This window comes from Homalodisca vitripennis, chromosome 8 (genome assembly GCF_021130785.1).
Source record: "Homalodisca vitripennis isolate AUS2020 chromosome 8, UT_GWSS_2.1, whole genome shotgun sequence".
Lineage (NCBI taxonomy): Eukaryota > Metazoa > Arthropoda > Insecta > Hemiptera > Cicadellidae > Homalodisca > Homalodisca vitripennis.
In genome coordinates this window covers 14266035-14279226 of record NC_060214.1, presented here as the reverse complement: position 1 = coordinate 14279226, position 13192 = coordinate 14266035, and the positions used below count along the sequence as shown (strand labels likewise).

The following is a 13192-nucleotide window of genomic DNA, read 5'->3' as shown; positions in this document are numbered from 1 at the left end:
TATACTTATTGTATTAGTAAACTGTCTTTGTGCATTGCATTTTGTTTATATGATGCTGACTACTAACAAAAATCATGAACATGTTTGGCAAAATGTAAAACTAAAATATTGTTATTTACAATTTCTCTTTTAAAATTTTTATTATATTTAATTTATTATACATTGTTACATACAAAAGAATTAGAATGGAATGAATTTATTACTCCATTTATATTATATTGCTGTGAATTTGTATTTTTATTTAATATATTTATTTTTTATTTATTCAAAATTGCATTTTTATAAATATATTTTATGTGTTGTCAAACTTCTATTTTTGAATCAACTATTAAATTTACTTTTACATCTACTTTATTTTTCATAATACACCATTGTGTTCGTAAGATGTACAAAAATTTGTTTAATCTTTTTCATGTATATCGGCATTACCTTTAATATCAATAAAATAAAATCTATATTGGTTTGCTTACTACTCAGCTTGTTATTAATTATTCACGTTATGATCGATAAATGTCAACAACTGATAGAAAATATTTCAACAAACAAAAACCACAGTCAATAGTAACAGGTAGATTGGGGGTGGCGGGAAGGAGGGGGAGGGCCATAGCCATACTTTCTACGACACAACTGTGAACACACATACAGCCAGTCAGACAGCTACAACAGAGTTGAGCAACCAGGTTATCTCTGCCAGGATCAGTGTTGTGTGATAATTACACCACTTTCCCTGGAGGATATGCAGATAGATCTCTGCTTGCAAGAAACACAAAAACATAAAGAAAACTGGTTTCCAAATCAATGCTTTTTTCGTGTGACAAGAAAGGGTAACCTATGTTACGCTTCCAAAGAAAATGATTTTGTTCTAATGGCAAAATAAAAATAAAATTAATATTGTTTAATTTGTTAAGAAACTTTTCTAAATATATAAATATATATATATATATATATATATATATATATATAGGCTATATATACAGAAAAATATATATATTATGGAAACATATTTAGGGTTTCAATTTGAAACTTCAACGTTGACCGCCGTATTAGAAAATAGCAGCAACATTTTATTTACCTACGTTAAGGTTAAGTTTCCAATTTTAAGTTTGCTATAAAATTAATACATTCTGAGATCCCAATGGAGTTCTCCTTGAATTTATCGCTCTGTGTGTGTGTGTTTTTAAAAAAATTTAAAATAAATATTTTATATCCTAATTTTAAATATATATATTATGTATATTTTTAATTTATATATTTTTTAAATATATATATTCACAGACATTTTGGAGTTCAATCCTAATTCTGAACAATTTAATAACAGTCCAAAAATAAAATCACCTTAAATGTATAGTTATTATTGTCTACTATGTTATTAAATTTTATGTTCTTGGTCACTTTCATGAAATTATATTTTAAAACTAAATTTTTGTTGCTTTCAACTCCTGATTGCAAGAAATACACAAAACAAATTTGTAACGTTAAATTGATGAGTCAATTTTTAGTCGTGCTTTTATACATTCCCAAATGAAATTATATTTATTTTAATTGATATGTTCTATACGTGAAACACACTAACATTGACAAATGATCCAACAAATACACTAATTTAGTTGGATAAACAAAATGGCGTTCAGTAGGTTCCACAAAAAAATTCCACCACCACACATTAATTATGGTACGATAAGGTCCACATTATATTCGAGTAGGCGTAATTATTGCATAGGATCAATCATTGTTGCAAGTCAACAGTGAATGCTGCAGATACTACTTTAATGTCAAGTGATAATACTGAGTCAACAGCCCACAGGCTATCATACTGATAAGTGTAAAGAGTAAACATTACTCTGCCTCTATATAAATGTTCTCAAATTGTGTCTAATTATACCGAAGTGATTATACAGCCCCTATTCATACCAGTACTATTGAGGCCGGCACCTTATCAGGCATCTAGCACATCTATAGTATAATAAACTACATACGATAAATAGTAGTAAACGTTATTAAAACAATATTTTTCAATATAGTTTATTTTTTGAACATGGCCTTTCGAAACCAAAGGTGAATCCACAAATAACTATTTACATTACTTTTATTACAATTAATATTAAAATACTGTATGATGTAAATATACAAATACAAAAATTTGGAAATATTTCAGCCAGTATGAAAAATTGGATATGACTGGTACAGTTTAATTTTTGAATAAATTGAGAAGAAAGAAGGCTGGAATTTTCTATAGAGCTTACTCCATTGTTTATGAGCTTTTCTTTATTTGTTTATGTTTAGCGTTTCCCAAGCATTTAAGTTCAATAGTTTTGTTACGTCTTTTATCAAGTAAATACTTTTACATACATGTACTTTTATTAAGTACACGTTATAACCTGTAAAAAGTAAATAAATTATTTTCCATTTATATTGTTTCAACAATTTAAAAGAACTGTCCTGAATTGGTAACTGTGATATTTGAATTGGTAATCTTTTAAACTAATACTACTAGAATTAATTTAAAACATGCATTTCTTTGCTATGAGAACGTATTATATCTTTTATACAGGCTATCTAATTTTTTAGTGAAGAAATACTATACCATATAAATGTTCCGTTTATTTCATCATTAAGAAAAATATGATCACACTGTGGATTACACACAGGTACAAGAGTTACAGGACTTGAAGATGGAGTTATTTAATTTTTATATATCACTAAATTTAAAACCACAAAAAACCAATATATTTTATAATTTTTTATCTATGAGATCTTTTTGACAGTATGGTTGCTTTCATTTCACTTTTTACAAAAGTTAAATAAATGAAGACTGATAAAAAAAAACACTAGAATTTTTATGCAAAAATTACATTTAATATAATACTTCATATATTTTCTAGTAAAAAAAAAACTAAAAATGTTTAAAATTTTGTAACTTTAATTTATATTTTGAGTAAATTACATTGTGAGATATTTACCAAAGAATGTTTTTTTAGTATGTTACAACACAGATGACTCAAGTTCCGAAAATAACTAGTTCAGATCATCAAAGTATGTCATGAAACACAAACTACTAGTAATAACTATAGTAATGTTTCTAATGGATTAATTATTCTGGACTTGTAGTCGGATTAAGCACACACAAACTAAATGTATTTATTCAACGATGTAGTTCTACTAATTTTCTGTTGTTAAAAAACAGATCCTTAACAATAATATATATTTTATAATATATTTTATATATATATAAATATTTTTTAACAATAAAATAAGCAGTAATTGCAGATCAACAATTCTTACTGCATTTACAAACCAAAAATGTTGTTACAAAATAAAAAGACAGTAAATCAATAAGAACAACCTACCGTAGAATCCATCCTCAATGATTAGGGCCATTTCAATTAAATTTAACTATCACTAGATATCTGGATAAAATAAATAAAACACTCAATATAAAACACTATTCAAAGCAATTAACAAAGATAAAAATCTACTCTTCACAATAAAATTGTATTCCTTTATAGATATAAAGGAATTACTAATTAAAGCTAAGTTCAAATAAAACAAGCTTGTTTAGAATTGTCTGCAAAACAATAGTCACGCCTTACAACTAGTAACAACAAAACAATATGGGAATTATAAAAAATCAAGTAATAGTAATATCCCCGTAAGTTTTCTGAGACACATAAATTAAACACTAAATCAGTTAAATTATTAGTTTAAAGTTACTGCCCTACAGTATAGAAAACCAACTAGTCCTCAACAGTGAGCTGCTTGCCTTGCCTCTAAACAACACAGGACTAATCATGAAGGATCAGTTCAAAGTGCAATCTTTTGTTGTGTTATCTTTGTGATAGGAGAATTCTTTATAAAACCTGTCTACCACCTCAGACAAAACCCAATTCCTTAACATTCCTCATTAAAAATATCTTATAAGAATAAAACTTGTACTTCTCTTGTAACTGATAATGCACCACAATATTGTTTTTTAAGACTATTTGAATTCTGAATCTTCAATACAAGTCCATTACAATTATAAACTCACATACAACATGATAAGATATTTTTAAAACAATACTCCAGTGAAATTTGCAAACATATCAAATCCAGTTACTGTAGCAATTTTAAGTGCTCCAAGAAACTATTTTTGATTCGTCTCGCAATAATTAATTGTTGGAAGCACAAGTTTCACATCTATTGTAGGTAATGTGTGTGTGTGTGTGTGTTTTTTTAAACAAACAATAATGTAAATATTGCATACAAAAATTTACTGATAGAACAAAATTTATAAATCAATTTACATGCCATATAAAAAAACCTTAGATGGATTTAACTACTAATTAGGCTAATAATTCCTGACCTTCCTGCCCTGAGACACTGGATCTCATACATTTGATTATCAGTATGACTAATTGGCTGAGCATTAGCAAAGTCTATTACACAGGGGGTGGAAAAATGTCTCCTGTCTGTCCGCAGCATATTTTTAAAACAAATTACTTCAAATTTTGCAAGAAACTTCATACACAATTCACAGACAAGACCTAGTTTGAATATGATATAACCTATGTCTCTCCATGGGATTAAAAAAAAAATGTCAGTGAGGCCTAACTGTCCAAAGGATATCCAAAAACAAGTTGAAGTATAGACATAAAATTAGCGTACTAATCAGCGTAGGTAGCGTACTAATATGTTATTAAAGAATGAAGTTGCAGGATAAGGTTTCAGTTGTATTTTATACCAAAATAAAATCTGTTGAGTTAACACATTGACTACGGCACACGCCTCAGTGTCTTAGACTATCGTGAAGCCCATCGGCCACACGACTGCTTAATTTTTTAGGTACCGCATGTGTTACATGGAAAAACATATTGAAATAGTTCTATTGTGTGAAATTGCAAAGCCTACATACATATCCCGTTATACTTAGACGTATAACGTAAAAAGGTTATGGTTTTTTACCATTATTATTGAAAAATACGACAATGGCAAATACAAAAGTCTGGAAATAAGCTGTTGTCATGAACATGTTAAATCTCAATACATTAGAAAATGCTATATACTGTTATAAACATCCAATAAAGAAACACACAGAACTAAGAGTGTTGTAATCATCATATTCATTGACCGGCGATAGAAGGCGCTTATTTTATATATTTATTATTGCCTATTTAAATTTAGGTCTTGGATAAATGACCTTGGTGTGTGTGAACCCACTAAAAACTGAACAGAAAGTCTTTGGAAGAAGAAATGAAAAAGTTCCTATAGTTCCTCAACTTTTACAAGCAAATGAACCAATTTCCTAGGAGGTGGAACTTGATACCTAACTTTCCTGGACCAACACACATAACCTACTTTTCAATTTTTTTAGTCCTATGTAAGGTATAGATTAACCCTTTGAGTGCCATGGCGTTTTGCTATATGGTATGCATGAAATCCCGAGCCAAAATGCCTGATTTTGCAAGGGTCTGGTTAAAAATTCATACAAAAATTATTTATTGGTATAATGTCCTGGGTTTTTGTTTGTTTTGTAGATAAATATATTTTCTTTATAAATATAATACATTCATTAATAATTTAATGTTCTTATACCAATAAAAAAAATATTAACAAAAACTTTGTGAGCAAAAACATTTTGTTTTTTATTTTTACACAACGTAGTGTTATTGAAATATTTTATTTTTTCATTTTCAGTTATGCTATCTTATACTCCATTTAATTCTTTACAAAAATATATATAAACACCTTTTTTATACTTATAATTAAAGTTAGGAAAATAAATATGAACCGCTACAAAACTAGAAAGTTTGTAACCTAACCTGATACTCTATGTCTTGTCTACACTGCTAATATTTAAATCTAATGCCTACAATACTAGGTCTTCATTGTCAGCAATGATTTTACGACTCATTGTTTATAAATATCACTGAACAAACACAAAAAACATAAAAACTATACAAATGTATTTAGTAAAGTACTAGCTGCTTACGATCGCCTTAACTCACAACCAAGTCATTGTTCTACTTACACACAGACTAGAACAACATAAACAAACAAAATAATATGAAGATACTAACACTATAAACTCATTTACACTTAAAAACTTTCAATATTTACAATAATTTGTGAAATAAACACCAGCGCAAACATGTGACGGCTCGTCTGTGCCGCCGTCGATTCTAAACTCGACTAGGATGCGCTCTCTTTACAACTGCCGTAAAAATCAGATTCTACCCAAAATTCAACAAAACCTTCATCAAAAGTTAAGTTGAGGCCTTTGGAATGCGTATGTATAGTCATTGAGCCAATTTAGATAAATACTATATAAATTATAAAGTCGCAAATAGCTATTCTGGCATTTCTTGCATATAACGCAGGATCGCAAATAGCAATGCTCCGGCACTCAAAGGGTTAATAGCTTTAAGAGGATTATCTACCACAAACTTCAATTAAGAGTCCTAACACTGAAAATAAAAACAATCAGGGCTATTGTTGGAGTTAAACCAATGGAAACATGCAGAGATGCCTGAACAAAGACTCGGGCACCACTGTACATCGAACAGGGCATCCTGCATGCAGCTAACCTAGATATCCCAGCAGGGATCACTTCTGGCTGGTTTATACCTTCCAATTGAACCTACTACCTGGGCACAGCAATAACCGATGTGTCACTTAAATCTGGGCAATCTTATGAAGGGCAATACGATAGGCCTAGTCTACTGCAGGAGATGACTGTTGGAGTTTGGTGGGATTGGTCTCCCAAGTATTGGAGGTTCTTGCTAACCTCAACAAGGGTGTGCTGCCCCCTGCCTGCTTTGACTGGAGAGGCTGGTTCAGAGCTGGCCTCCTCTTCTTGTGGGGGACATGATTGAGATTAATTTTTCCTTATGGATCTCAATACCAGGCGGCCCCTACCCCTAACCTTACCCATCCTGAATATCCTGTCACTCCGGAAGCAGCACTAAGGTCCTTCCTTATAGGACCAAGTGCAATTTATAAGCTTCTTGTCCTACAAGAACCAAAAAAAACCTTAATGTCCCTACAGGCTACACTACTCACAACTGTAATGTACATGACTGGCTCATACCATACCCTATCCTTCCACAGATTGACTCTTGCAGAAAAGAAACTAAATAGGACCTAAGCAACAAAACAACCTAGCTAAGCAACAAAACAACCTAGCTAAGCAACAAAACAACCTAGCTAAGCTACACAACAATCTAGCTACACAACCTCCCAGTTGACACCCAAGAACTTACCCAGCAAGTCATTTAAGAAGAGGGTAACCAGCTGGTTACTTTGAACATCCTTTCTACACCTTAAAAGAGTTTCTACAAGGCATCATTCTATCAGTTAAAAAATAATCTTACATCTTATGTATATTGTCTTATTTATATAATTAATTACATGCAAATATTATCATGCAGTAGTTAATTAAACAGTAACGTTACAGTAGTTAAACAGCCATTCCATGAAAAAGTAATCCTGAATGTAAAATTTAAACTATTTTTGTACCTTCAGTTTTAGTGTAGTACGAGAGAAAAATTAGTAAGTGAAAAATCTGAGCTGGCAGAATCAATAACTATTTTTATAATTGTTGTTGTTTTTAAGTTATATATTTATTGCACTGTAAATTATCATGTTCCTGTTATCCTCTTCAGATTTTGAAAAAAATTTAATCAGCTGTTTACTAACATTTGAAGGGAAACCCTTGTTAACCCTCTCCCACTCGCATTGTTTCCAGGCGCTCACAGTGCTTCTAACCTCAATTAATTCGCTCTGCCGGTCGCGCTTGGTCAAAATACGCGGCGCCTCAACTTACACACGTTCTGTCATTGTAATTATATATAATTAATAATATTATATTTATATAATTAATTATTATAAGCACACGGACAGCTGGGAGCCGGTGGCGCGGGGTCGTTTCTTGCGCAGTTACTTGGTGAAGGTCATTGTCTGGCTCGCCGTCACTGCCACTGCCACTGTGATCACTCCGAACTACATCCTCAATGCCACCAACCACTTCACAAGGCTCTGATACATCACTACACTCACTTGAATCGTCGCAATCACTACTAATAACGAGATCTATTTTACTCTCACGAAGTGTACAACTACAACCCGCCATTGTTTCCGCACAACTAATATAAATAGCAAAATAATGGAATAAATCTACTGTAAAAGTAAAGTAAATGGTCTCCTGATAGCAAACAACCCGTAGTAGTACAAAATATTGCTACTCAAGAGCAGCACTTATTGGCTCTAGTGGGTAAAGCAATGCGTGCCGATCTGTGCCGTTTAAGCTGTAGTGGCTATGTGGTGGCCGTGCCGATTCATGCCTTGCGAGCGGGAGAGGGTTAAGTGTATTTTTCGGTGACATACTAGTTTTGATCAAGTTGATGATCAGAAACTTGGGACGTTTACCATATTGTAAAGGCTCTCCGGAACTTCCGTCCTTAAGAGAAAAGGTAATAAAGTTTGTTTATTTGAGTAATATTAAATTAAACAGTTAATTTTGTGTTAACATTGTACTCTAAATCTAACGTAAAAATGTTAAATTTTTCTTAATTTTCTTTGCATTTATAGTAAATTTTAAAATTTTTCCCACCCGTTATGCTTTTTTATTATTATGGTTTGGTAAAGCTTTTAAAGTATTTATCTTTACAATACAATTTCTTACTGCAACCAATCATTTTTATAGAGACCTAGGCCTACCTATAACAAATAAAAATCTGCATAAATTGTATATTTTTCATATAAACCTAAAAAATTTGATTGTTTTCAGATGTGACTTCAAATATAGAAAAACATACTATGGAAAATGAAGAGCCTAACTGCGTGTTCAAGAAAGCAGCAATAGATTGAAACTTGATCAGGAAGCTTGAAATAATCATTGAAAACAGATGCAGTGAGAAAGAAACAAAAAGGCTAATGAAAAAGAAGAATTGATTGCAGGTAAATCAATAAAATCAGATAACATTGAGACACAACTAAGCACTTAAAGAAAACCGAAAGAAAAAGAAAATAAGAAGAAACAGAAGACAGGGACAAACCAGACTAATGAACTTGATGAATACAACATTTTTCTTCAGCCAAGTTGTATGGGTTCAGCATAAATTGTTATGGTACTCAGAAATGTATACAGATTCTGAAGATCATTTAAAACTCTTGGTTAGACCTGTGTCCAAAAATGAAATTAAGGCAGGACAGTTTGTTCTCATAGAATTTGTTAGTGAGAAAAAGAGGAGAAGACATAAGTATGTGGGAATTACACAAACCTGTTAGATAATGATGACAATATTGAAGTAATGTACATGACTATGGTTGGTGGAAAAAACAATGAACAGTTATTTAAAATCGAAAACTACAAAGTCTTGTATTGTTGTTTTTACAGAAATATGTGAACTATTCAAGTCTCCCCATAATAAAAAAAATCAGAAAATTGAATATTTTATATATTTTAAAAGTGAATTGAATTATAACATTTTTAATTTAAGAAAACTCCTTATACAATAAAAAAAACGCACAAAGAGACTTAAATTAAGTTATAATACTGTAAAGTATTGGATACTTTAGTTTGGCAATTAAAAACATTTATTATACCTTTATCATGTGTTTTATTTATATTACCCTCTGTGTCCCATCCCTAATGTCCTGTCCATAACACGTACTTTGTTTTAAACATTTTTTTTCTATATTTGAAGATGCTATAGTTTAAAATGACACTATTATGCTATAAATTGACCATCAACATATTTCACAGAAAATTTTACATGATGTTGACGTATTGCCATGTCTCTTTTTCATTTCATCCGTAACAGATCTTTATTTGTTCACAGCTGGTTTGTATAATTTTATGTGGCACACAGATTGCAATCAGAATTGGAAAGACCTAACTGATAGCTTACAGGACAGTTTGATTTCAAACTATGAGTACGATTTCTTAATACAATTAAATTTATCCATCAGGATGTCCGTAACAATGAATATAAACTAATTTAACCCTTTTACTGCCGACGTCCGACATATCGGACGTCGGCATTTTTGCCGAAAACGCCAACGTCCGATATGTCGGACGTCTGTTTTTTTTATTGTTACTGGCTACTGTTATGTTCAAATGCCGAAATATTTGGTATTTTGGTTGTTTAGGAGGAAAGGATAATGAAAGAAGCCATTTGAAGAACTTTGGATTTCTATTTTCGTCGTCTTTGACTAGAATTGATGAACTACCTAGACAGCTGTCAAAACCAGATGATCGGGTTAGATTACTGAAATCTTCGTTCATTGTTGTTGTTTACAATGTTATCGAAAGTTTTTTGAAGTGTTACTTTTGTTGATCAAGGATAAAATGAGTAAAAGAGTTACATCTAACTCTCCTGTGAGTGAGGGAACAATAATTAACAGTCTAATCGATGGTGGTGTACAAGTGCAAGACGAACTGAGTGACGATTTCCTTCAGAATTTGTCAGATTCAGATGCCGAGAACGATTCTGATATTAGTGTTAGGGCTATTGATGACAATCAAAGTGATGTGGATGACACTGATGACGATCCTGACTTTATCTTACCATCAGATAATGAGGAGTTATTAGATAGTGAGGGGGATATGGCACAGATAAGTTTACCTTCAACTTCTACTGGTAGGCCTAGAGGAGGCCTACCAGTTTTGGGAAAATCCTCATAGTGCAGCTATGTTTCAAGGTAGCACCTTCAAATTTGGTATATGTTCTAAGCAATTGCTCTAGTTTATAATGATATCATGCTCAAAATTTTAGTATAATTTTAAAAATAAATTATCAGATGCCAAACACAATTTTTATTTTTTTATTTATTTTTTATTTACATAATGTTTAAAATTAAATAATGAGTTTGTTTCAAATTAAAATTTCTTTTTATTATTTAAAAAACAGCATTTAAATACGAGTAAATAAAGTAAAAATTCATGCAAATCTAATGAAAAATAAAAAAGATACAGCATTTTTTGTAAATGAATGCACAACAGCGATTTTCCCCCTTGGCAATTTTGACTGGTACGATAAAAAAATGGCCGGCAGTAAAAGGGTTAAGTAGCTTATTGTATAAAGCTTTAACCCGCATATAATTGATGCTATCTATGCATTTTTATAAGTTAAGTCAATAAATAAATATAATCATTATATTCATAGGGAATAGTCTAGTTTTGAAATATCTAATGGCATTTTGCAAGGATCTGTGCTTGGACCTGTACTATTCATTCATTATCTACAGGGTGGCCAAATCTACAGGGACCCCCAAAATGGAACATATTAAAAAAAATTCTTTCCATTAGTCTGCCTATATTTGTTTTTATGGAATTTAAGATACTGGATAACACTGATATTTGGTTCACATTATATTATTGTGAGTATCCTTGCGTATGATAGAAAAAACTTAAAATATATTACAGTGCAGTCTCTATAATCCGGCCGTGCGCTAATACGGCACATCCAGTAATCCGGCACTGTGCGAGCGATGACGGGTCGGGTCAATGCTCTTCGGTTCATTACACTGCAAGCACGGATGATTCACCGGCGGTAAATTTATTATGTATTTAGTTATTTTCCAATTGTACTTTTGCGTTCTACTTATGTTAAACTATACTTCAACTGGTTTCTAATAAATTTCAATGTACATTTGTATGTTTTTCGTACGTTTTTACCCATACATCCATTAATCCGGCAATTTCGGTAATCCGACACTACCAATCCCGATATACTGCCGGATTAGCGAGATTGCACTGTACGTAAACCATACAAATGGAGACAGTTTTCATCAGATTTCATCCAATTGCACTATCCTACAATATTAGATCAAAAATTATAATATGTTACTTTGTTTAAACATATAGTTTACCAAACAGTGCTTGTTTTAAAATTATTTTATTATTTAATTATTCACAAATTAAAAAAAGCTGGAAAGATGTATGATTTTACTTACAATTGAGTAATGGCTGGTTCAGTTTTACTTAATTAAAAAAAAAAAAAACTCTCCTACGAAACCTATTTTTAGTGATTAACAATAGTGCTTACATATTCAACAGTGATCAGCTACAGCTCTAGACCCATTGAATGGTACCTATGTTTTATGTCAGCAGTCACATTACCACAGTCTAAATTGTTTCTTACCAAAGCAGGGATACTTAGGGCTGAATTATTGGCAGCTAAATTGTTTAGTATATTTAGTGGTTTCAGTAAGATCATTAATAGTAGGACTGTTTTTATAAGATATAAAGTATTTCCAAATGGAAGTAAATAGGCTAACTTTTATTGAAAGTCAATCACCTACTTATAGTTTTCTCTTTTAACGTTAGGCTAATTAAACATAATCAGTTTTACATCCATGCTTTTGTAACGTATGGGACAGTCTTACTATGTTTTGTACTCTAAAGAGAACAATATAAGTTGAATAATGATATTAAGTTGATGTTATGACATAGCCTAAGCCTAACCAGTTGCTGAAAGAGTATTTAAAATAATATAAAAGTTGTTTTAAAAGAAAACTAGGTTGCAGTATAGTAAGCGGTCACCACCACAATCGAATCAGTGTATAAAATTATCGATTAGACATACTAGACATACTACTTTTAAAAACTAATAAGTCTAAAAGTTTCAACTTTAAAATTTGATTAGTTAAACCCAATAGGTATGCTTATAAGATATCAATCTATACTGAGAAACAAATAATTTCTTTATTTTTTCAGTAATAAATAAATTAGTCTATAAACAAAGGTATTTTCAATTAATGTGGGTACATGCCAAGGAGCTGGCATTATAAGCATGTGTTTATAATTTATTTTGTAGTACATATTTAGGCTAGTTCAATAAAATAAATTTATTGTGGCTGTATGGATAAAAAAGTATATAAAAGTTGTTTGTAAAACTTGAAAAAATAAGACCTGTTGATCAATAATATAGATAACTACTAACTTAATATAGAGTCTAATGGTCAATTTTTATCACGTCATTAATCTTAGGAGAGTTGAGATTACTTTTGTTTGGATTATTGTATATATACAAGAATTTAATTTTGTAGTAACACCCAAACCATACTACGTTAGGTAGATATAATATTAGCCTACTTATATATTACTACCAATCTTTAATTGATTGTTATCCTCTCGTAAAATTGCTACAAGAATTGTAAAAGAATAGCCATTAAGAGGTAATATAGAATATTTGTTTAATAAATTAATGAA

The 13192-nt window shown here is 30.9% G+C and overlaps 1 protein-coding gene across 2 annotated transcripts in view; it reads right to left on the bottom strand.

Moving 5' to 3' along the window:
* The window catches only part of LOC124367330 (CCR4-NOT transcription complex subunit 3), a 38350-nt gene that overhangs the window by 23772 nt on the left and 1386 nt on the right, over positions 1-13192 (bottom strand). The window contains exon 1 of one of the 2 annotated variants that reach the window (XM_046824063.1): positions 3348-3767. The exons of the other annotated variant lie outside the window; for it this stretch is intronic. Within the exon in view, the coding sequence (XP_046680019.1) occupies positions 3348-3378 (31 nt within the window). The 5' untranslated portion in view covers positions 3379-3767. Of the gene's footprint in view, positions 1-3347; positions 3768-13192 lie in introns of those variants that run through there. 2 annotated transcript variants of the gene reach the window in all.